Source organism: Molossus molossus, unplaced genomic scaffold (genome assembly GCF_014108415.1).
Source record: "Molossus molossus isolate mMolMol1 unplaced genomic scaffold, mMolMol1.p scaffold_m16_p_14, whole genome shotgun sequence".
Classification (NCBI taxonomy): Eukaryota; Metazoa; Chordata; class Mammalia; order Chiroptera; family Molossidae; genus Molossus; species Molossus molossus.
The window spans coordinates 45620906-45645540 of NW_023425349.1; the positions used below are offsets into that span (position 1 = coordinate 45620906).

General features: G+C 41.3%; 1 protein-coding gene across 1 annotated transcript in view; it reads right to left on the reverse strand.

Moving 5' to 3' along the window:
- Positions 1–17291: 17291 nt before the first annotated feature.
- PCSK5 (proprotein convertase subtilisin/kexin type 5) overlaps positions 17292–24635 on the reverse strand; it is a 435012-nt gene continuing 427668 nt past the window's right edge. The window contains exons 37-38 of the mRNA XM_036260761.1: positions 20515–20701; positions 17292–17698 (exon numbers count right to left, since the gene is read on the reverse strand). Of these exons, the coding sequence (XP_036116654.1) occupies positions 17292–17698; positions 20515–20701 (594 nt within the window). The remainder of the gene's footprint in view (positions 17699–20514; positions 20702–24635) is intronic.

Consider the following 24635-nt stretch of genomic DNA (forward strand, 5'->3'; position numbering starts at 1 on the left):
TTCCTCGGTCTGCCTTTTTTAGTTCCATTTTGTTTTTCAAGGCAAAATAAATGCTATGGATGAAACCTCTAGGGCGGACTTTTGTTATCTTGAGACTTACCTAAATATCATGGGTATTAAATTATCTCATATCTTTCTTATGGAAAAATTTGTGACTTCTAAAATGTTTTATTTCTAATCTTTCATGAATTAATACTTGAAAATGCAACAAATCACTAAAAAAAAGAGATAAAACCAGAATGTCTTGGCAATGTCAAAATGCTATAAAAGATTTTAAACACTGTTTCGATAGTAGACAGTTCACAGCACAGTGGCAATCTATAGAGCACATTTCGGGTGACCCTGTGCTAGAGACCGTAAACTTTCCCTTTAGTTGTAGCAGGGTTGATGGCTTTTTTGCTTTTTGTTTTTGTAAAGGACAAGCTTAAATTATTTGTTTTTTTCCATGGTGAAAAGTAACCACAGACAATAAATTAATAAATGGGCATAGCTATATTTCAAGTTTTTTGAGGCGGCTAGAAGGATTCGGCTCACAGGCTTATAGTTTGCCAACTCCTGAGTTAGAGGAATTTTGTTCCAGTCTGTTAGGGCATAGTGAGATAGTAACCTTTTTCCTAATATGCGGGTTTTGTGTTATTCACGGGCATGTTTTATTTTGATGTGTATGTGTTTAAACTAGGGAATATAGGTATGGGTTTAAAGTGGTATTGGCATTTCAAATCTGAAGTGTCCCGGTGAATTTAAAAGGTTTACTGTTTTACCCTGGCTGGTTTGGCTCAGTGGTTAGAGCGTCAGTCCGCGGACTGGAGAGTCCTGGGGTCTGTTCCCGCTAAGGGCATGTACCTCGGTTGCAGTTTGCCCCAGCAGCCCTGGTTGGGGTTGTGTGGGTGGTGACCATTTGATGTGTCTCTCTCACATCAATGTTTTTTTCTCTCTCTCTTCTCCCCTTCTCCCTCCCGTTCTATCTGAAGATAAATGCAGAAATGTCCTCAGGTGAGGATAAAAAAAAGAAAAGGTTTACTGTTTTAGTTGGAGGTGTAGATGATGACAAGATACCAACCCTGGATGAGAACTGAATGTGTTCCACACATTCATATGTTGAAGTCCTAATACCTAGTGTATTGGCAGGGTGGGCTTTAGGGAGGTTATTAGGTCATGAGGGTGGATTAGTGCCCTCACAAAAGAACTCCATAGAGCTCCCGAGCCTTTGTCACGTGTAGGGATATAAAGAGGAGCCATCAGCCTCAGAGGGGAAGCAGAGTTTGCCACTCCAAAATGTGCCTTTTGGGATATTGTTTTAAACTGGTTATGTTTAAGAAACGAAAGACTCAGGAAAAACCTTTGACCTTCTCTCTCACTGCCTAAAAGAAGTTAGAGGCCCTGCTCCAGGAAGGGAGATATCATCATAGATAACCATAGTTGAGTATGAACTAGGTGTGGTAACCACGAAGGGACCTAGCAATGCCTATTTGGTCAAAGTCCTCCCTGGGTTTCATTGTTTCAAGATGGCCCAACAAACATTTGTTTCCTAAACATTAACTCATGCACCTTCTTGTAAATTGCCTTACTTCCCGTTGACATCCTGGACCCCTGAGTCCCCTACCTTAGTCCAGAATGACATATATACCCAATTCGCCTTACTGTCTGGAATTTTCATGCTTATGTGAATTCCCTGTGCACACGTATTAACGCTTGATTTTTTTTTTTCCTGTTCATCTGCCTTATGTCATTTTGATTAGTCCAGCCAGAGGAACTTTCTAAGGGTAGGAGAAAAATTATATTTCCTTTGCCACATCTGCAACCCAGAAGAGGGCTTTCACCAGAACCTGATCACTGGCACCCTGGTTTGGACTTCCAGCCTCCAGAACTTTGAGAAATGAACTGTTGTATATACTCCTTCAGTCTGTGCTGTTTGTTATAGTAGCCTGAACAGAATAAGGCATGTGCTCTGATGTCAAACTGAAAACAGATGACCTCCAGCCCCACCTCCTCTCCCTTTCCCTTTCCTTCATTTTCTCCTCCCCTCCCCCTCTGCCTTCCCCTCTCTTCTCTTTTCTCTCTAATGGAAACAGGTATGAGCAGTGAATTAGGAGTGAAGAAAATATGAACAAAGTTGTGATCTATAAAGTAGCTGTAATTTTTCTCTTTGGAACTAGATTTGAGACGTCACATTGCCTGTCTCCAGGATATTGGTCTTCATAGCGTTTTTTAAATATCAGTGCTCTGAACCAGCACTATTTCCCTGGGTTACCCAGGACCACGAGGAGAGCTGAGCTGCTGAGGGGCGGGTGGGAAGGGCTGGGTGCCAGTTCCTGTGCAGTTAGGAGTCTCGGGCCCTCATTGCTGCTGTCTGTAGCGGAGCCTCGTCTTACGAAGGGGTTAGGTTGTAAAGTCAGCAAGCATGGCCAAAAGGCAGATAGAGAAGTCAACACCACCCTTGAAAACGTATTAACTTACCTTTAAATTGCTAAAACCTGGGTCTCTTGACGCTCAAATCTGAGATTTTATTCTTTTGTGTCTCCAGATTTTGGCTAGGGCTCCATTAGTCTGGGACACTAGAGGCCTCAGTTGATTTTGAACAGGCCTCTCTGAGCCTTCAAAATATTTTCTGTAACTGCCCAGCGAGTTGTTTAGCTTACAGATTTGCTGGTGTTTCAAATTTATATAAGGTTCCCCATCCAGTACAGTATTTCTATCAACTGAAGTTTTTTTTTTATGTTTTTGAATCTATCTCCTGAACCCCCAAAAATCTAGTATTAATATTCTGAGGTTTCCCCCATATTTTAAAAGCAGGATTTTCATGTAGTCCTTAGCCCGACCAGCTAGACCTGTTCTCTACTATTTCCTATATTTTTAAATTGAATACTTTTTTGAACTTTTAGAAGATGGTAGAAAGTGTTATCTTGAATTTTGTCCTTTTTGAACATTTATTTTCTTCTTTTTCAGACAATCTTACAAAGGGATGGATACTATGAAATATCTATTGCTGCCGCAGCTTAATTACATTGAGGATATCGTGTTCTTTGTAAGAACACAGTTTTAGAAATCAAACACCGATAACTAGGTGCACATTGAACATTCAAAAGAATGGTATGTTGCCTGAAGTCATTGTAGAGATTCAAGATGTAGGTGATTACATTCTCATCTACTGACCAGGGGTAAGTTTCAGAGTTTGTAGCAGCGGGAGCTTCAGTGTGCTTTTATTTACGTCACTTCATGGTGCCCCTCAATCAGTGTGAGACATCTAGCTTGATGTTAACCATAAAAGTCAAAGATAAACACAGTGACTCAAACTGCATAGGTAGAAAATGCCAGAGCTGAGTGTGGAACCCAGCTCTTCAACCTGTTTCAAGAGGGAAATAATCTTAGTAGACTCAGGCTGAGCTGCCTGGCCCTGTTGAAGTCGTGCACATGGGACCCTGAAAGCTATGGATGGTGGAGCGGTGGGCAGTGATGATCCCTAGGCCCACCAGTTAGCAGCTTTTGCAGGACATGGCAGCTCACCCTTTGCTTGGCTCCTGTCTCTGCTGGCTGGAATGTTTCAGGCACAACAATAGAGTTAGCAAAGCTGGAGGTCATACTTTCAGCAGAGGCATAAACAAGGCAGGAAGTTCACAAACACATAAACCTTAATCAATTTGACATCTGTGGGCAGTAACCGGGTCTCTGACTCCAGAGCAGTTGAGATGTGACAAGGATCCAGTACACAGACTGGACCAGGAGAATCACCTACGTCCAGGGAGAGTACCCAGGCTGGAGCCCTAAGATCCTGGCAAGCTCCTGGGGCTACCTGTTATTTCATGGACACCCATCTTTTATTTTTCCTGTAGAATTCCATCACACACAGACTCCACAGCAAGCACATGTTCCCTAGTAGTCTGCAAAGTCTGATTGATGATTCCAGACCCCAAGCCTTTGGGGTCTTATTCCCACCTCTTATTCCCACCTATCCGTAAAACCATGGGAGTATGGAACTCTTCTTCATATTCCTGGAGGAGCCTGCCAAGTGTAAAATCTTTGTAATAGATGGTGCTAAACTCCCTATATTTCAATACCAGATCCTAAAAAAATCCAGGTCATGCTAAGAGAATGTGAAACCGCCCTGGCCTGTTTGGCTCAGAGGTTGGAGCAGACCAGAGAGTTCCGGGTTCAGTTCCCTCTAGGGTCATGTACCAAAAAAAAAGAGAATGTGAAACCTGTTCTGCCCGTCTCACTCCTCCTACTTACAGAGGAATGGAGTTGAAGAGGGGAGAAAGGATTCCTTTGGAGATAAATATGAGTGTGTTCTTTCTATCCTCTTTAAGGCTCTCCATCAGAACTTGTGTCCATTGGAAGGAGGAACAAAAGAATTGTATGAGGCCTGGCTGATGTGGCTCCGTGGATTGAGTGTTGCCCCAAGGATTGAGGGGTCCTGGTTGGATTCCTGGTCAGGGCACATGCCCAGGTTGCTGGCTCGATCCCCAGTAGGGGGCGTGCAGGAGGCAGCTGATGGATGTTTCTCTCGCACATCCACGTTTCTAACTCTCCCTTCTCCTCTCTCTAAAAAATCAATAAAAACATATTTTTTTAAAAAAAGAATTGTACGAGAAGCTGTAGCTAGATTGGCTTTAGACAACAGAGCAGAGAGAGAAAAAGAGGCACTTAACTTTCAGTGGAGGGGGAGAGGGAAGGAGGCAAAGGTGTGTGTTTTCCACGACCAGATATGCCGATGTGGCTGGAGCCATACCTGAAAGAGACTGCCCAGGTGGCAGTCTGGAATGGTGAAGTGACCCAGAAGAGGGGCAGAGGAAAAATTTCCAGAAGCCCAGGGTCTGAGACCCTAGAGGAGGCTTTGGGTACACCACAGACATTGCAATTTAATTATCCTAGAGGAAGAATTCAGAGAGAGAATCTACATGAAGCCCAGCAAGCTCAGGGCCAGCCAGGTAGGGCTGAGCTCCTTCCCCTAACCCAGAGTTTTAAAATTGCGTTATAAAATCAAATTAGTGGCTTGTGATCAGCTTAATAATAAGTTAGAACGTGATGAAAGATATGTAATTTGGGTATTATTTTCTGAAATTTTTGCTTTGGGTTTATAAATAAGTGTTGGTGTAAATGTTCTTTTCTTTTATTGTGGATTGCAGTCAAAAAAAGTTTGAAAGCCCATTTTAATTCACTGTCCTTGTGTTTGGTTCTGGAGGGATTAGGCAGGTGCAGTCTGGGAGATTAGAAACCTGACCTGGAGCCAGTTTCTATGCTAGTTATCTTGCTTCTCTGTGGCCAAATGTTTTGTCTGTGACATACTGGATAACAGTAGTGCCTACTTTATATGGTTGTCATGACGGTTGGAAAGATTAAACAAATTGCTCCATGTAAAGTGCTTCTTTTTTTTTTGAAGATTTCTTATTGATTTTTTTATTTCTCACCCAAAGACACTTCTCTATTTATCATCAGATAGAGTGGGAGGGAGGGAGGGAGAGAGAGAGAGAGAGAGAGAAACATAGAAGTGATAGAGCCACATCTACCGGTTGCCTCCTGCATGACCTGACCAATGCTGAAGATGAACTACAATCAAGATACATGCCCTTGACTGGAATCGAACCCACAACTCTTTGGTCCACAGGCCAACGCTCTAACCACTGAGCAACACCGGCCAGGGCTCTTACTGATTTTTTAGAGAGAGAGAAACATGGATGTGAGAATGCAATATTTATCGGCTCCCTCCTGCACACCTCCCACCGGGGACCGAACCCACAACCCGAGCATGTGCCCTGACTAGGAATCAAACTGGCAACCTTTCAGTGCATGGGACAACTCCCAGCCAGCTTAGTCCCACCGGCCAAGGCAGAGTACATTTAATAATACCAGAAAAACTATATTTACTTGATAAATGCTAATTATTCTTGTTGTACTATGGTCCCCTGGCCAAAGATAACATTGTAACTTGCCACCATCTTGAAAGGACACAGCAAATTGTTCCTTAGATTATAGTATGCAGAGTCCAGTTTTACTCATCTGTAGACAATTATTTTATTGTCTACAAACAGCAAATAGGCACTTCACAAATACTTATGGGACAACTATTGTTTGTTACCACTCTGCTATGAGTTAGAGTGCAAAGTGGAACAGGATGATGTCCCTGATGTTGAGGAACATGGTCTTTCCAGAGAAGTCCAATTTATCTGCCTTTATCTCCATTACCCCCATGAGGTGCCTGGTATATTTTAGATCTCCAGGAAATATGTGTTGAACACATGTCTGTGGAAGGAAGAATGAACTCTCTTTACCTCACCCAGGTGCAGTGAATAAGGAAGCATCCTGCCCTTCGCTGTTTCTGGTACCTTCAAGATGTGGAGGAAAGAACAGCATAAGAGACTTTTCTGCAAATGCCACACGTGTCTAAAAGTACAAGTCTGCATTTGAGGAAAGATGAATTTGTTCTTGTCGTCATCTCATCCTCTGGTGTCCATTTCATAGTGTTAACTGAAAACAAATTTCGGGAAAGGAATGAGAAGAGGAACAGATGGTGCCAAATGGCAGAGGAGAACCTTACAGATTTCTTCTGTCATGAGTCAGCGGGACAAAAGGTGCAGGGTTGTGGTGTGGCCTGAATCATTCATGTGGGCCCTCCTTTCCAGCATTCCCCAGCCTGCAGCTATGCATACAGCTCTGATGTCACAGCGCAGGAAGGGCAGGCTGGGCAGGCTGGGTGAGGGTGGCCAGCCCTTCCTCCGGCCCCTCCTACCCATTAGAGCAAAGACTTCTAAGCCAGTTACATATGAAGTTAACAAATAACAGGGTGGTTTGTTTTTTTGTTTTTGTTTTTTGTTTTTAGACCAGAGGGTCTAAGTAGAAACCAGGAAATTAAAAAAAAAAAAAAAAGACTGATTTGGGACAATGTAAAGCCCTCCCCACCTATTGCCTTCGGAGTATAGAGCTATACATAGGTGAGGCCCAATGTCAGAATGGGTGTCTGTGTGTTAGTTTTTATTTTTTGAATTGTTATGAGTTTATTTGAGCCAAACTGATGACAGTGCTGGGAAGCAAGATCTCAAATGCTCTCGTGTGTGTCTTTTTAAAAAGGGCCAAGAATTACCTTTTAAAATGGCCAACAGTAAAAGTTTACACTTCCGTTGTTCTGCAGTTACAAGCTTACAATACACAAGGCACAGCCATGTACGGTTTCTCAGCGGACTTGGCCAGACTCACGCACAGCTGGGATGGAAAGGAGGATACCTTGCATTTGAAGACCAGCTCTCTTTGAATTAACTCTTTATATGTCTTAAAAAGGAATTCTTCCTCTTCCATGTCCAGCCACCTTCCTCAGTGTTTTCCTTTTTGCTACCTGTTTTACAGATCTTAAAAAGCTCTTCATTCCTTTTCCCCATAGCTGCCAACACTTTTTGACCCCCGTGGGGGTGGAGGTAGATGCAGTAGCGGAATCAGTCTGCAAGCCTCACAGTGCTCCGAGTATGTTCAAGTCCTGGTCAGCCTCACAGGAATGACATTTCATACTTAGTTTGGTGCTCTGCTGCTTCATCTTCAAATTCTTAATACTCTTTACACTGGGCACCACAAATTATGAGACACCTCCGATTGACCCAATTCGTTTTCTGAGCAACCCCATCCCAGTGGTTGGCCTGAGCACATTGATTTCCCCCGTTTCCACAGGATAGGTGACATGCCTGCTTAGAATGGCCTGCAGGCGAGCAGGGAAATACTATTGATGTAGCTCCTTACAGCTTACAACAGGCATGCATTATCTCTTTTGATCCTCACAGCAAATGTCAGGTGACAAACGTATTTAAGGCCATCAGAAGTCCATCTGTAGGGGATGGAACTGATTTGACAGGCAAACAGCTCTTTATAGGTGAAAATCAACAGAAGCACAGGACAGAGAAATCATCCAAATATACAACAGTACTGCAAAGGAAGTTACCAAGGCAGTAAAGGACTCAGCATGGAGTATGAACAAATGGATTAAGGGAACAAAAATTTCAAATTTCCAACCCTGGCAGAGAGAGACAGAAAGACAGAGATGGAGACTATTCTTGGAGCATCAGTCAAATGATCCTTCATGATCCCTCCCAGGCTAAGAAGTCTGGCTGAAAACGTCTTTGGCAAAGATTCTATCGGCCTAGTCGCTTCTTGATTAGCAATTCAATTTGGTGTTTGGGTCCTTTTGTTTCAGGAACAGAGCAATAATGAATCCACTGCTCAAGCAAACTTTACAAGCTTGCTGGTCAGAGACCTGGAATCCGGAATGCAGACCAAATATCACCTTTTGGCAATCTTGTAGCACTCAGACTGTGGTTTTTTGCTTGCTTGTACCTAATTGTCTCGTCTTGCTGATCTGCCCCAGCCTGCCCCATTGCACAGCTCTGGTTCCAGTCTGATGTCTGAAGCTCAGGCTACTGCTGCTGCGCCCGCGGCTGCCTGGATTCGGGGGGCGGAGCTCGAAGAGCTGCAACCCTGTCCCTGGGAGTCGAAGGAGGCACCCGAGGATGCTGCGTGAATTTTTTCTTCCCCAGTTCAGACAGGCCCACTTTCCCGACTCTCTTCTCAGGCTACTTTCAAATCCTGTGTTGTAAGGCTTGTCCTACATGGATTAGAAGTAAAAGGGACCTAGAGAAAGACTGGATTGCTGTTCTCAGCACACTCCTAAGATCACCTGTGGCTTTGTGGACAAACTCTAACATTGGAGTTTTTCAAGACTTGAGGAGAAAGAAGGGTTTTCTTGTAGAAGCCTGAGTGCTCTTGGACAATCAAGGTATAAATAGCATTTCTATTAAGAAACTATTCTGTTGGGGTGGAACTATGGTTGCTTTGTAGAGAATGAAAAGCTGTGGAGAGAGAAACATTTCATTAGAGGTCAGGCATTTGGCCAATGTGTTTATTGAGTGTATGGCCCTTTAACCAAAACTTGGATCACTTCAGTGAAGATTGAATTTAATTTTCTTCTGGTTTTGGAGCAAATCACTGTTTGGGTTTCTGAAAGGACAATCTCCTGTTTCTCTGTCTGTTGAGAAATCATGTAAGAAAATCCAGTTAATGATCTGGTTACTTAAAATGACTTGTTCGAGTGCATTTGTTTTGCCTTGAAGAAGAAAGCCTTGTGAAGAAACGATGAGTGGGTGTGTCTTTGGTTCCAGAGTAAGTATATAGAACAAGTTGTCTCCTTGTTCTCCCTCGTGTAATCTTACTTCACAAATCCTTTCAAAATAGTAGGTTTATGGGAGGGAGAGTATTAAGAAGCTTTCACTTGCTACTAAAATGATATGGGAGGCAATCAGGGGAATACTATAGAATCCCTTCTGTATACCAGACCCATTGTGGATGTAATCTCATTTTTTCCTCTTGGCAACCTTGAGAGGGCTGGAGTTCAACTTTCCCACACGCAGCAGAGAATCGGAGACGTGCCTTTGCTTGGCCAAGATCCCAAACAAGAAAGGGTCAGAACCGGGATTCCATTCCAGGAATCTTTAACCCCCAAACTCACCTCTCTGTTATGCCAAACTGTCTTTATACAAATGAATACAGGAATGGTAAACCTAATCAGGGCACACTCCCTTCCCCCAAGATTAAGAAGAGTAAAAGAGCTTTGCACTTAGGCATAGCTTATGAATGCCCAGAGAGGTAGTATTGAAACTGAAGTGAGGGTGTAGTTCGTCAGACTGGCACCGAGCCAATCTTTTGACATTTGTGGAATTTTCTCCTTGTGAGGCTCATTAGTGCCTTGAGAAACAAGAGCACAGGAAAGAAGAAGTGATGTAGGAAGAGAAGGTAGGGCCCACCAAAGATACTCTCTGCTTGTTCTGTTCGTCTGGCCTCTACTAGCTTCAAGGAGCCCAGGTTTGCTGAGGACTAACGCCCTTGATCACAGTTGAAACTGACTGTGACTTCACGTTCAGGTGAAAAGGGCTTGGTGTTTTACAGACCACAGGGGAGTCAGATGCAGACTGGCTGCCCACTGCTACTGAGCTCTGCAGACCCTTTTATTCTCCTGCACACTGCCCTCAACTCCTCCCAAGATAGCAGCGATTTGCTTTTTCTGACATTTTCTGTGTTCCAATGGTTTTACTGTTTTTCCCCTGAATTATTGCTTTACTTGCATTTTCCCTTATTTTGTGGTTATTTGTATACATGTCCGGTTGTCTGCCTCAATATTGAGCTCCTTGGGGACAGGCAATGTTGTTATCTTTGCTTTCTACAGTTTAGCTTGCCTAATCCACATAGGGTTTTTTGTTTGTTTGCTTTGGTACCAGTTTCATCATTTTTATTTATTTATTTATTTGATATGTTTCTTTATTGATTTTTTTTAGAGAGAGAGAGGAAGGGAGAGAGAGCTAGGAACATGATGTGAGAGAGAAACATCATGGATCAGCCGCCTCCTGCATGCCCTGCACTGGGGAGCAAGCCAGCAACCTGGGCATGTGCCCTGACCGGGAATTGAACCGGCGACCTTTGGTGCATGGGATGACACTCAACCAACTGAGCCACACTGGCCGGGGCATGAAGTAATTTTAAATTATAAAGAAAAATAAACTTTATTTTTGTGAAAATTTTGGTTCTGTTTATATTTTCCAGCAAGGACTTGGTGAATTCAAATAGAATAAACACGGAAAAGATTCAGCACATTTTGTTAAATTGATTTCCAAAAGAGTTTTGTAGGCAGAATCCTAAAACAGCCCCTCAAGATTTCTGACTCTAATCCCCAGGACTGTGACTACGATGAGCTATCATGCCCACAGTTATGTTGCATTACAGCCAAAGGGAGATTGGGGTCTAATCTAATGGAGTGAGCCTTTTGGGGATAAGGGGGCTGGATCAGAAGGACTTGGCCCCCACATGAACCTTTTCAGAGCAGAGTTTTCTCCAGCTGGTAGCAAGAGGGAAAGTCAGGAAGATCCTCAGCATGAAAGGATCAGTGCATGAATGTCCGTTTTAAAGGGTGGGGAGGGGGCATTCACAAGACCAGAGAGTGGTTTCTCGGAGCTGAGAGAGGCCCCTGACCCACAGCCAGAAAAGAAAGCGGGGACCTCAACCTTATCGCTACAAGAAACTGAAATCTGCCAGCAACTTGAGTGTCCTGGAAAAAAATTATTCCTCAGAACCAGCCTGACACCTTGATTTTGACCCTTTAAGACTCTAAGCAGAGAACCTAGTCAAGCCCACCTGGACTTCTGACCTGTAAAACTGTGAGATAATAGCCCGGCTGGTGTGGCTCAGTGGTTGGGCACTGACCCATGCATCAAGAGGTCGCCAGTTCAAATCCTGGTCAGGGCACATGCCCAGGTTGTGGGCCCGTTCCCCAATGGGGGACGTGCAGGAGGCGGCCAGTCGATATTCTCTCTCATCAATGTTTCTATCTCTCTCCCTCTTCCTCTCTCTAAAATCAATAAAGAAAAAGTATAAGAAAAAAACAAAACTGAGAGATAATAAATGGATGTTATTTAAAATTGTTACATTTGTGGTACGTTGTTATGCAGTAATAAAAATGAATACATTGATTTACTTCATATCAAGCAATACATGAACTTGTCCATGTCACCACAGGTAGCAGTGAAGAGAACTGCAGAATCGTGTGCTATAGGACAAGTCTTCAGTAAGACATTATTGATTAAATTTGTTGTTTTTTTTTAATTGCTGATGGAAATGAGCAAAAATATAGTTTTGTGGCCTTCTGATAACATTGGAATGAAGGCACTAATGAAAAAAAAAGGAGATAGGAAACTCTAGGTAAGATATTTGATATTGAGAGAAAACAATTACAGAAGAAAAGATTCTATCTATAAAGAGTGGTGTGTGGAATCTGGCTTGTCCCAGCTTGTGAAAGCCAATGTTAAGTTTTTAGGAATTTCGCATGTTAATTGTTAGACATAGCTATTATTAAAAATTAAGTTATGAAACTTTCAATTAAATAAGTTATATTTAGCAACTCAGGTAACAAATATCCAAAACTCATCTCTCCTTAATTATTTTACATTTATTATTAGCTGTATTCTTGAGGTTACTCGTATCAAATGCATCTGTATGATAGAAAAACTATATAATGGTTCACCACTACGTGTCTTCCAAACTCCAAATTAAGTGACCTCACAGTTGAAGCTTGAAATTATCAATGATCGGAGTATTCATACTATGGAAACTTTCAAATGACTTTTCTGAGTCAATGAGATACCACAAAAGGTTTTCTGAGACTTTGATCAGAGCGAAGCCTTTTTTCTATTGAACGTGGACCCAAAAGGATGTGAAGTCTGGCACACTGGCAGCCATCCTGCCAATGTGAGGAGTGACCTCCAGTGAGAATGGAGCCAACATAACAAAAGGTAGATTTGAGAGATAAACCAGTGTCTGATGTGATGGTGTGAAGCCTATTCTCACACCTAGCCTCAGACTTTTTGATTAAGTGAGCCAATAAATTCCTTTTGCATTTCTCTGGTCCGTGGGCTGACACTCTAACTGCTGAGCCAAACCGGCCAGGGCTGAATTCTTTTTGTATTTAAGCTAGTTTGGGTCGAATTTTATATCATTTATAACAAAAGCAGCCAAAAGGATATTGCATCAGGTCCAGAATCACTCCTAGCCAACCAAAAAGGCTTGACTGATAAAAATAACTTAGAAAGATGGTAATCCTCCTGACCTCAGTCTTGTTCTGTTCTTGTAGTATAATTCTGTATTTGATAAACACATTTGCTTTGTTTAAGGGTTTAATACGCCTTGTGTATATATTATTTCCCTTGCAGGCTGAGGTCAGTTCTTATCAAAGGACACTGTTAGAGTGAGAGGCATTCTCAGGCTATCTGACCTACCCTGCCCTACCCTCCTCTTCCTTGATATTGAAAAGCTGTTATTTTGGGTGGCAAAGCCCCAGAACATGAGTCATGATTTTTCTAAACCCCCCCCCACACACACACACCTCCCGCACAGTCATCTTATTGTCCTTTATCAGATACAGTTAACCCTTGAGCAACTTAGAGGGTAAGGGGGACCAAACCCCTCAAAGTTGAAAATCCACATTTCATTTTTAATTCTCCAGTAGGCCCTGCACATGTGAGATTGGTTTGAACTGTGAATGCAAAACCCACAGAAAGCCACAGGCTAACATGTATGTTGGTGTCTTATTTTTTTAACAAAGTTTAAAAAGTAAAAAGCAAAAGTAGAAAAGTCTATAGAATAAGAATATAAAGAGAGAAAATATTTTTGTACAGCTGTACAATGTGTGTGTATGTGTTTTTTTCTTTATTGATTTTAGAGAGAGAGAGAAAGTAAGAGGGAGAAAGAGATAGAAACATCGATGAGAGAGAACATCGATTGGCTGCCTCCTGCATGCCCCCCACTGGGGATTGGGCCCAGAACCTGGGCATGTGCCCTGACCGGGAATTAAACCGGTGACCTCTTGGTGTGTGGGTCAACGCTCAACCACTGAGCCACACCAGCTGGGCGCAATGTGTGTTTTAAGCTGTTATTACAAAAGAGTTGAAGGTTAAAAAAATTAAGAGTTTATAAAGTAAAAAAGTTATGGGAAGCTAAGGTTAATTTATGATTGAATAAAAATATACTTGTTTACAAATTTGGTGCAGCCCATGTGTGCAGTGTTTATGAAGCTTACAGTTGTGTACAGCTACGTGCTAGGTCTTCACGTTCCCTCCCAACTCTCGGCTCATCCAGAGGAACTCCCAGTGCTGCAGCTCCATCCATGGTAAGTGCCCTGTATAGGTGCACCATCTCTTATCTTTAAATATATATATATATATATTTATTTATTTATTTATTTATTTTTTTATTTTAGAGAGAGGAAGGGAGAGGGAAAGATAGAAACATCGATGAGAGAGAACATCAATGGGCTGCCTCCTGCATGACCCCCACTGGGGATTTGGCCCACAACTCGGTCATGTGCCCTGATCAGGAATCCAACCGGCAACCTCTTGATGCATGGGTCGATGCTCAACCACTGAGACACACTGGCTGGGCCCATTTGTTATCTTTTATACTGTATTCTTACTGTACTTTTTCTATGTTTAGATATGTTTAGATACACAAATACTATTGTTACAATTATGTACAGTATTTAGTAGAGTAACATGCTTGTAGCCTAGGAGCAGAGGCTGTGTCATGTGGTCTAGGTGTGCAGTAGGCTAGACCAGCTAGGTGTGTGTGAGTGCACTCCATGACCCTCGCACATGTAAACTGCCTAACGACGCATTTCTCAGAAAGTACCTGCATCACTAAGTGGCGCATGATTGTATTAGTGCATAAAAAGTGCTCAGCAATAGTCTGGTAATAAGTCCCCAGAGAATTACCTTGTCTTGATTTAATTTTATTTCCAATTTTAAAATTATTTTCTATGAACTGGAACCTTCCGAGCTCTTGCCCAGCCTCTTGATGTATTTCAAGTCTACAAGGATGCTCTTAATATTTCCAAGTTATTTGCAAACAGAAAACCAAAAAGTGACTTTGTTTTTCAACCACATTCTTACCTATTTAGACATGTTAGCACAGTAAACAGAAGTCTGAGATTAATGTGGCATGACCAAGAACAAAGAAGGAAAGATGTCAAACTGAACCAATACACAGCATGAACCTTCTTTTCAGGCTCACATCGGGTAACAACAGCACAATTTTTTTCAGTATTCAAGGTCATCTTGACCTCATTTAATCCTTAAGTGTGTGTCATAAACACCTATTTTTCTTGGAAAATGATTTCCAGGCCACACAAGGAAATGTCAAACTCAGTCTATCAGAGCCTTAGAATTATTAGGAGAAATGAAAAACACAGTATAAACAAAATTACTTATTTTTATAGGCTACACTCTGTAATTACACAGCAAGAGATGAGAAATTCTTCCACTGATACAATCACTATCTTACATGTATTTTTATTTATTTCTAAGAATCAAAAAGAGAACCAGCAGGACTTCAAAATGTTTTACAGAGATCATTTTAAATGATCAAAAATGTTGGAAGCATATCATATCTGTGTGCAATACACATGGCCTCTTAAGAAGTTTTTGAGATGAGGTCAGCAAACTGCAGTCTATTGGCCAGAACTGGCCCATCACCTGTTTTTGTACTTCCCTGAGCTAGGAATGGTTTTTATATTTTTAAGTGATTAAAGAGGGGGGAAAAAAAAGAATAACATTTTATGATATGTAAAAACTATCTTAAATCCAATTTTTTGTGTCCATTTTAGTAAAGTTTTGTTGGAACCCAGCCCAGCCACTTGTGATGGACTGGCTTCATGCATGCCACAGTCGCAGGGCGGAGTAGTCATGCGAGGCCTGAGGGTTTACTACCCGCCCTTCCTGGAGGAAGTCTGCCAACCTTCTCGAGCTTTCCCCTAAAGAAGCCATGAGGCCTTCCTTAAACCGAAGACTTCTTCCCAGAGAGTTCTTGTGTCAGTTTAAAAAAATAAAAAAAAATGCACAAATTTAGTAAAGATAATACAATTGCCATATCATAAAATAAAATAATAGGCATGCCTTTTATTTAGATTTAGGATGTTTCTTTTCCCACTTTATGTCAGTGTAGCATAGTTATTAACATGTACTATTGGCTCATTCTTGTCCCTTGAATCTTGATTAGCTTTCTGTAACCTTTGGCTAGTTACTTAACCTCACATAGGCCTCAGGTTTCCTATAAAAACAGAGTAATAATGGTACCAACCTCATGAAGTTATGGTGGTATTAAGCGGGGTGATTTTTTTTAAGGTATTTAGCTTGGTACCTGGTACATAGTAGGTGTGCAATAAATTTTTTTAATAACTATCATCATCATCTGAAAATGTCACTTTCTAACCAGAAGTGCTTGTCCACTCCTGGTATTGCCTATAACTTCTGTTTTGACAAGGAAATCCATAAAACCCTGCTTAGGTAATTTCACATAGCAGAGTCCCTCTCTCTGTATTATCTGCAGAAAAACTGTCCCAGGTGCATGAACTCAAGCATGTCCTTGACAGGAAAGTGGAAAAGGAAGACCTGGAATGTCTAGAAACAAAAATCACAGGGACAAAAAGTGTTGGAAAGCTTGCCAGCACTTGGATTAAACCTTTGAGTAGAAAGTTGGGATTTTCCATGTGAGACTCCATTCCAACTTTTTCTATGGAGAGTCCACAGTTCTGTGACAGGCTATTGATGAAAGCTCTCTGATTTAGTAGCTAAAGTCTTTTTTTTTAGCGTTTTGGTCATTTTATCCGTTTTATGTTAGGTTAATACAGCCATTTTGTTTTTATTACTTGATGTCTTAACTGATGTTTTCAGCCAAAACTGTTCTTAGAAAATCATGAGGGTGTAAGGCTGCAATTCTTGGAAAGTGAGGGATTTCTTCCCTTCTGGGTTTGCTGCTGTCTCTTCCCTGAACTTGCTTTGCCCTTAGAATCTTGATGACTCTGGATTAATGAAGATGAACCAGAACCCAGCAAATCAGCTGTGATGCTACCTCCCTTTTCCCCCCTTATCTTTAAATAGGTCATGACCAGCGTTAGCAGAGGTGGTCTCTTGCTCACCAGAAGTGGTCTGGTGTCAATAATTAAATGACATAGAAGGAGAACCTTCTTTAGTTTCCCTTACAGAATGAATTTCTGCCTAAAGAGAACTATCAAGGGAGAAAAATCTCCTAAGACAAACAACTCTTTCATCTCCTCATCCCTCCAAAGACATTTACAGAAATATCAGAATTCAGGGAGGCAGTAGATACCTCCATAATACAGTCACAAAACAGATTTTCTATAGGTCCACTTCCTTTTGTGAAAAAAAAAATCACATAAAACAATTTGTACAAATCTGCCCAGCCAGTGTAGCTTACTGGATTGAGGATCGTCCCATGGACTGAGAGGTCCTGGTTTGAGTCTCAGTCAGGACACATGCCCAAGTTGTGGGCCTGATCCCCAGTGGGGGGCATGCAGGAGGCGGCCAATCAGTGTTCTCTCTCATCGGTGTTTCTATCTCTCTCTCCCTCTCCCTTCCTCTCTCTCTCTAAAATCAATAAAGAAAAAACATTGTTTAAAAAAAAAATTATACAAATCTCACTTGTTTTTACGTCCTGTGTTTTATATCTTGATGTGTTGTTTTGAAGAAAATCCTTTCAGATTTTATCCTTGTTCCTCAATTATGGTCGAATAATTCTGGTTTATTGGGTTTAGCTACTCAAAAGAAGAACAACATGTTTCAGCATTCTTACGTAATCCAGTTGGAATCACGGGGAAGATGACAAATATGAACATCCACACATCAGCCTGGTGCGTGAAGATAAAACGCACTGTAATGCTCACACCAAGCCTGTGAGTGAAATGGGGTGGCGTGGGTGGCCTCTGTTTACTGGTAGGAGTAGCTCTCATCATCGTATTCCAGCTCATCTTCATCATCATCATCCAGCAGCCCATACTTAAATTTCCGGTAGACAGTACCATCTTGGCCCATGTAGACTATGTCGTCCTCGTCATCCTCATCATAGTCACGGTCCCTGTACTCAATCACCTGATCCTCTTCAAAGTTGGTGCTCTCTTGATAGTTGCTCTTATAGGAGGAGTAAGACTTGCTAGGGTCAGCCAGCTTTTCATAGCCTGCCTTCTCTGCTGGCGGGGCTCGGCCCCGTGATTTCCTCCAGATGATCACAGCTGCCCCAAGCAGAAGAACCAGCATAATGGAGGAGGTGATGAACAAGGCTGTCTTGGAATGTCCAAGGGCAGATCTGGTCTCACTTGCTCGAAGGATGCACTCATCTGTTGGAAGAAGACCCCAAAGGAAGATGGGAGAGAGAAAAGATGGAATGGGGAAAATTAGTTTCTGAGGTTAAGAACTTTACCTTTATCCTCTAAATCTAAAATGGTAGAACCACTCTCTGATTTTCTTAAAAGGCACACCACTCTGCAGAACTGCAGTGCATACTCTCTGAGAGTCCCAGTGTATGTCAGATGATGCCATCAAACCCTTTTAGAATGAAGTTCAGTTTGCAATCCAAAGGGAGCCCCCACATCCCCATGCCTCATAAGTCAATCACCAAGTGTACAACCTTACCAATTGATTCTTCTATTTCTCTTCTGAGAATTTTTTTTTTTCCATCTTGGGCCATGATTCACTTAATGATAAATAAATAACTGACTTTTGCTAACACTGTCTTCTCCCCAGCTACCCTTAAACCTGGTCCAGTATGATTGTGCCACTATTCAAAGACAAGAGCAGATTATTTTTAAAACCATTGATTCTTATTTCTGTGTGGGGCCTTAGATTTACTTAGGTCAATCTGTTGCTTAACAGTTGAGAAAACAGGCCCACAGAGAGGAAGTGAATTTTCACGTTGTTTGAGCCAAGAGCTTATTTGTGAAGTGATCAGAATCGAGCCCAGGAATATTAACTTCATGCTATCGTCTGGAGACGTTAGGATAAAGCACTCTGACAACTGTTTTTGACTTCTTAGCATTCTGTGGCCCTAATCTGGCAGGGAGAGAAGTGCCACCTTTAAATTTCTTCTATCATAATTAAGATTTCTGAAGTTGAGAGCTCTGCCCATCATTTATCAGTCTCTGTTTTGATGTGTTAATTGAGAACATGGAGTAACCAAAACTGTCACAGAAGGAAAGATTAAACGGTAACTGCAGTGATGAGTTCATTTTTCTTTTCACCCATTTATTCAGGTGGTATGATTTGAGTAAGTTACTTATTCTTTTTTCTCTTTTAACCACCAAATGGGAGTGTGAAAGAAATCATGAAAGAGCAAGAGAAAAACAAAAAAACAAAAAACTAGCAGGCCATGTTGGATATACAAACCAAAATACACACAGTTTTCCATAAACATTTTTTTGAACCACCTGAGTCAGCCTCCAGGATTCTTTTATGAGAAATTCTAGGTGCATTGTATATACTAGCTTAATGATAAAAACTGCTGCCAATTATTTTAAGGGCAACTATTTTTGCTTATTAGATATTGGCTGATCACATCTGATTCATCACCACTATATCTTTCTCTTTTTGCTAGTGATAAACAAGTTTTCTATTTTATTGTAACTTTCATTCTCTTGGGATTTTGCCCAATAAGCAGACTTTCTTCTAAAGTAACAGCACTATCATTATGGCTTTCATTAGCAATACAGCATGGAATTTTTCCCTGGAGGAAATATTAAAGCACCAGAGAGATGGATAAGCAATTGGTGTGGTACTTGGCAATAAATACTGCCTGAGGCAGGAGAATCCATAAAAGACCGTTCGAGGTTGGTTCAATTACTAGGGCGCCATATGCAATCACGTCTCACTGTTCCCCAGTCTTAGGTCTGCAGCGTCAGGGTCAGCCTCTGTGACCTGGTTTCTTGGAAGGAGCAAGTGTGTCAGTAAAGAATGAATAGGGAATCAAGAGTGTTTAGACTTTTGCAGAGTTGCCCCAGGTGGATCTTTGAGAGCCTCAGAGGGCCCAGGAAAGCTGACTAACTATTTTTTAATAGGAACAGGCTTACAGAAACTCTGCACCCAACATGCACACACTTCTGGTTTCATTTAAAGCCATCGTTGTAATTAGGATTATTATTCTTAGCTGACACAGCATGAATATTAGGCAATCAGACCCTGAAGGTGGATATATATGAGGAGCTGGGGAAATCAGCTGCCTGTGGGGGTGAGAAAGCTGGAAGAAGGAAATCATTAGTTTTTGGAGAGATGCTATTTAGCATTTAATTGAGAAGGCTGATTTAAAAAATAGAACGGAAATGGCGAGTAGCAGCTACGGATCTGAGATCTACTTCATTTATAAATGGACATGCTCCCATAAAAATGATGTCTGTTTTTGTCAGGCAATGATGCATCTGAACACTAAGGAAATTATTTGGTTTTGGGCCTGAGAATGTATTTTAATAATTTATTTTTTACTCTTAAAAAGAAATCACTCCATGTATAATCTTTCTAAGTTGTTGGTCATTGGGAACCAAGTACCAATACAGATGGAGTGGGGGGTGGGAGACATTTGGGGGACTGGGAATTGGTTAAAAAGGTTTGTTTCTTTTTAACCTTCAATGAAAGTTCATTTATAAAATGCTTTAGGTCTCTAATAATAAACCTAGATTTGGGCTGACTTCTACAAAATGATTCTTCAAGATAATAATATTGGCATCCACTTTCTTGATAGTTGATTCATTTTCTTTTTGCTCAGAAGAGAAGAAGAGAAAAGAAATAAAGTAACTTTAGAAAGAAAATCCTAGGCCTGTTTGAGCTCTAATGTTGGAAGCAGCACAGTAGTGGAAAGTATGCAGGCTTTGCAGTCCAAAGGACCATATTCTAATTCCAGGTGGGCCTCTTAACATTGATGTGGACTTGGGCATGCGAATCAAACCTTTTGAACCTCAGTCTCCTCACCGTAAAATGGGATTAATAGTATCTACTTATATGAAATGATGGACAGAAAGTTTCAAGTACAGTAGGTACATAGCAGGCACTCAATAGAAAGGGAGCCATATTGATTCTCCAGAACTTTCTATCCTTCTCTCCCTCCTGCCCCCATCAGCTTCCTGAGGACATGCCCTTCCTCTGCAGGCTGCTGTTTCTCTTCCCTCACCTGTGGCATCCTGGCAGTCACAGCACTCCTGGGTACTGGTGGGATCAGAGGTGTTGCAACAGTGCAGGCAGCGGTTGTCATCCATGAGCAGCCGCAGGTCAGCGGGGCATGTGGTACAGTTCTTGGCGCCGGGTCCTTTGCATTCTACACAGCTCTCGTGGCATTTTTCACAGTTAAACGTATCCCCCTGTTAAGAACAACCAGGAAATTCCTTTTGAGTGGGGAGGGATTTACAAGGCCCTGCCTGGAGTTCCCAGATGGGAATTCTATCTTATCTCCATAACGAAGGATGGCATATGGGGGACAGCAGAAAGATGGTCTGGTCTGGACGGAAGGCAGAGCCAACTCTCTGCACTTGGATGGAACCATTGCTGGGCCTTTCCCAGCGGGGTCTGCTGGTAACAACAGTGGAAGAACAGGCTTCAAGGATAGCTCAGGTTACAAACTGATCACTCATGTGCTGTACCTGGTGAAGGACAAGTTTGCTCTGGCCCATCCTACTACATTGACCTTCATAGTTTAAACATTTTTTTCATTCATTGTCCATGTTTCAAAGTTGGGCTGTTTCACATATAAATTCATCATTCCTACCAGGCAATGCCATTCTTGTATTTGATACTCTCCTATTTGATATAATCCCTAGCACTTGCTCTGATGTCACCAACACATAGGTGAAACACAAAATTCCACTTTTCATCAAGCTTGCACTGGGGTTTTCTTTGACCAAGCTCCCTTGAGTCATCACCTGCTTGGCCTCTGTCCTAGAATAATATAAGCTGTGATTGTTTAACAGAAGCAGTTACATCTCAATGGGAAGGGAATTGGCAGAGGAGAAGAAAGTGGCCTCCCTCCTGATAAGTCTCTCCCTCCCTGGTGCTGGAAATGTAGATGAGGGAAGATAGCTTCCTATTTCACTTTTTCACTTTGGAAATATGGCATACTAGAAAAAGAAGGCCTGGACATTGTCTTGGTTGAGCACCTTGGCATGTTATAGGCACTAATAAGGTGATTTCTCAGCTATTATTATCTCATCAAATTCTGGATTAGGAGACAGGACCCAGCTTTATTACTTACTACTCATGTGGTCTTTACCAACTATTAAACTCTCTGACCCTCAGTTTCACCAGCGTAATGAGGACTACTGTCAGAATTTAAAGATAGCTCGTGTGAATGAATATGTTGGGTCATGTTCATTTCACCATGGAGAGTTTTATTCAATTTCTAAAGTTTGGAAACACAATAAAGAAGTGAGAGGACTCAGAAAACGCATGGTTTCTAGGCAAGCCAATGAAAGTGTATTTTAATACACTGTGAATGGGGTAAAGGAAATGAAAAAATCAACATCAACTATATAGTTCTGACATTATTCAGTTGTTTCAGGTTAAATAGCAACAGGATAAGAAAGAAGATACTTCTAATTTTTTTTAAATTAATTAGTTTATTTTTGTTAGAGATGTTTCTCCTTTTCCCCCCACTGATTCCCCCCTCCCTCACCCTCCCCACCTTGTCCCCAGCTTTGTTTTCCATGTCCATTGTTCATGAATACATGCATATAAGTTCTGTGGTTTATCTCTCCCTCACCACCCCCTTGTCTGGGGATTGTCAGTCTGTACCCCACTTCCACGTCTCTGGGGCTACCCCATTCCTCAGACTGTTATGTTCATTATATTCCACAAATAAGTGAGATTATATGATATTTGCCTTTCTCTGTTTGGCTTGTTTCGCTTAGGATGACACTTTCCAGGTTCCTCCATGTCATCTCAAAGGATAAGAGATCTTTCTTTCTTACAGCTGCATAGTACTCCATTGTGTATATGTACCACTGCTTTTTTTTTTTTTTTTTTTAAATATGAATTTTTATTTATTTTTTTGTTACACATATTTTACCTTTTTACCCCATTGGCACCCCCACCCTACCCCCCCTCCACCCTGTCCCCGGCTTAGTTGTCCATGTCCATTGGTCATGCATACATGCATATAAGTTCTGTGGTTTATCTCTTCCCATCCCCCCACCCCCATCCCCTCTTCTGAGGGATGTCAGTCTGTGCCCTACTTCCATGTGTCTGGGTCTACTGTATTCCTCAGACTGTTATGTTCATTATATTCCACAAATGAGTGAGATCATGTGATACTTGTCTTTCTCTGCTTGGCTTCTTTCACTTAGGATAATACTTTCCAGGTCCCTCCATGTCGTCTCAAAGGATAAGAGATCTTTCTTTCTTACCGCTGCATAGTAATCCATTGTGTATATGTACCACAGCTTTTTGATCCATTCGTCTACTGGTGGACCCTTGGGCTGTTTCCAGATCTTAGCTATTGTAAATAGTGCTGCTATGAACATGGGGGTACATATATTCTTTCTGATGGGTGTTTCAGGCTTCTTAGGGTATATTCCCAGCAGTGGGATCACTGGGTCAAATGGAAGTTCAATTTTTAATTTTTTGAGGTAGCACCATATTGTTTTCCATAGTGGCTGCACCAGTCTGCATTCCCACCAGCAGTGTATTAGAGTCCCCTTTTCTCCACACCCTCGCCAACACTTGTTGTTTGATGATTTGTTGATGGCGGCCATTCTGACAGGTGCGAGGTGATACCTCATTGTTGTTTTAATTTGCATCTCTCTGATGATTAGTGATGTTGAGCATTTCTTCATATGTCTCTTGGCCATTTGTATGTCCTGTTTGGAGAGGTGTCTATTCAGCTCCTCTGCCCATTTTTTAATTGGGTTCTTTGTCTTCCTTTTGTGGAGTTGTATGAGCACTCTATATATATTGGAAATTAACCCCTTATCTGATACATCATTGGCAATGATGTTCTCCCATACAGTGGGTTGCCTTTCCATTTTGATGATTTTTTCTTTTGCTGTGCAGAAGCTTTTTAGTTTGATGTAGTCCCATGTGTTCATTTTCTCCTTTATTTCTGTTGCCTTAGGTGATGTATCAGTGAAAATTCTGCTCCGTATGATGTCCGAAATTTTGTTGCCTACATTTTCTTCTAGAATTTTTATGGATTCATGGGTCACATTTAAGTCTTTTATCCATTTTAGTTTATTTTTGTGTATGGTGTAAGTTGATGGTCTAGTTTCATTTTTTTGCATGTAGCTGTCCAATTTTCCCAACACCATTTATTAAAGAGGCTGTCTTTACTCCACTGTATGCTCTTGCCGCCTTTGTCAAATATTAATTGAGCATATTGCCTTGGGTCCATTTCTGGGTTTTCAGTTCTGTTCCACTGGTCTATATGCCTGTTCTTGTGCCAGTACCAGGCTGTTTTGGTTACAGTCACTTTGTAGTATAATCTGATATCTGGTATTGTGATCCCACCTACTTTGTTCTTCTTTTTCAAGATTGCTGTGGCTATTCGGGGTCATTTTTGGTTCCATATGAACTTTTGAAATATTTGTTCTAGTTCTATGAAATATGTCGTTGGTATTTTGATGGGGATTGCATTGAATCTATAGATTGCTTTTGGTAGTATGGACATTTTAATTATGTTAATTCTTCCAATCCATGAACAGCGTATGTGCTTCCACTTTTTTATATCTTCCTCTATTTCTTTTTTTAAATGAACTGTAGTTTTCTGCAAATAGGTCCTTTACTTCTTTGGTTAAGTTTATTCCTAGGTATCGTAATTTTTTTGGAGCAATGGTAAAGGGGATTGTTTTTTCAGTTTCTCTTTCTGTGAGTTCATCATTGATGTACAAGAATGCCGTCGATTTCTTGATGTTAATTTTGTATCCTGCTACTTTGCCAAATTCATTTATTAAGTCTAATAGATTTTTGATGGAGTCTTTAGGGTTTTCTATGTACAATATCATGTCATCTGCAAATAATGACAGTTTCACTTCCTCCTTTCCAATTTGGATCCCTTTTACTTTTTCCTCATGTCTGATTGCTGTGGCTAAGACTTCCAGTACAATGTTAAATAAGAGTGGCGAAAGTGGACATCCCTGTCTTGTTCCTGTTCTTAATGGAAATGTTTTTAGTTTCTGTCCATTGAGTATGATGTTGGCTGTAGGTTTTTCATATATGGCCTTTATTATGTCTAGATATGATCCCTCTATTCCTACATTGCTGAGCGTTTTTATCAGAAATGGATGCTGGATTTTGTCGAATGCTTTT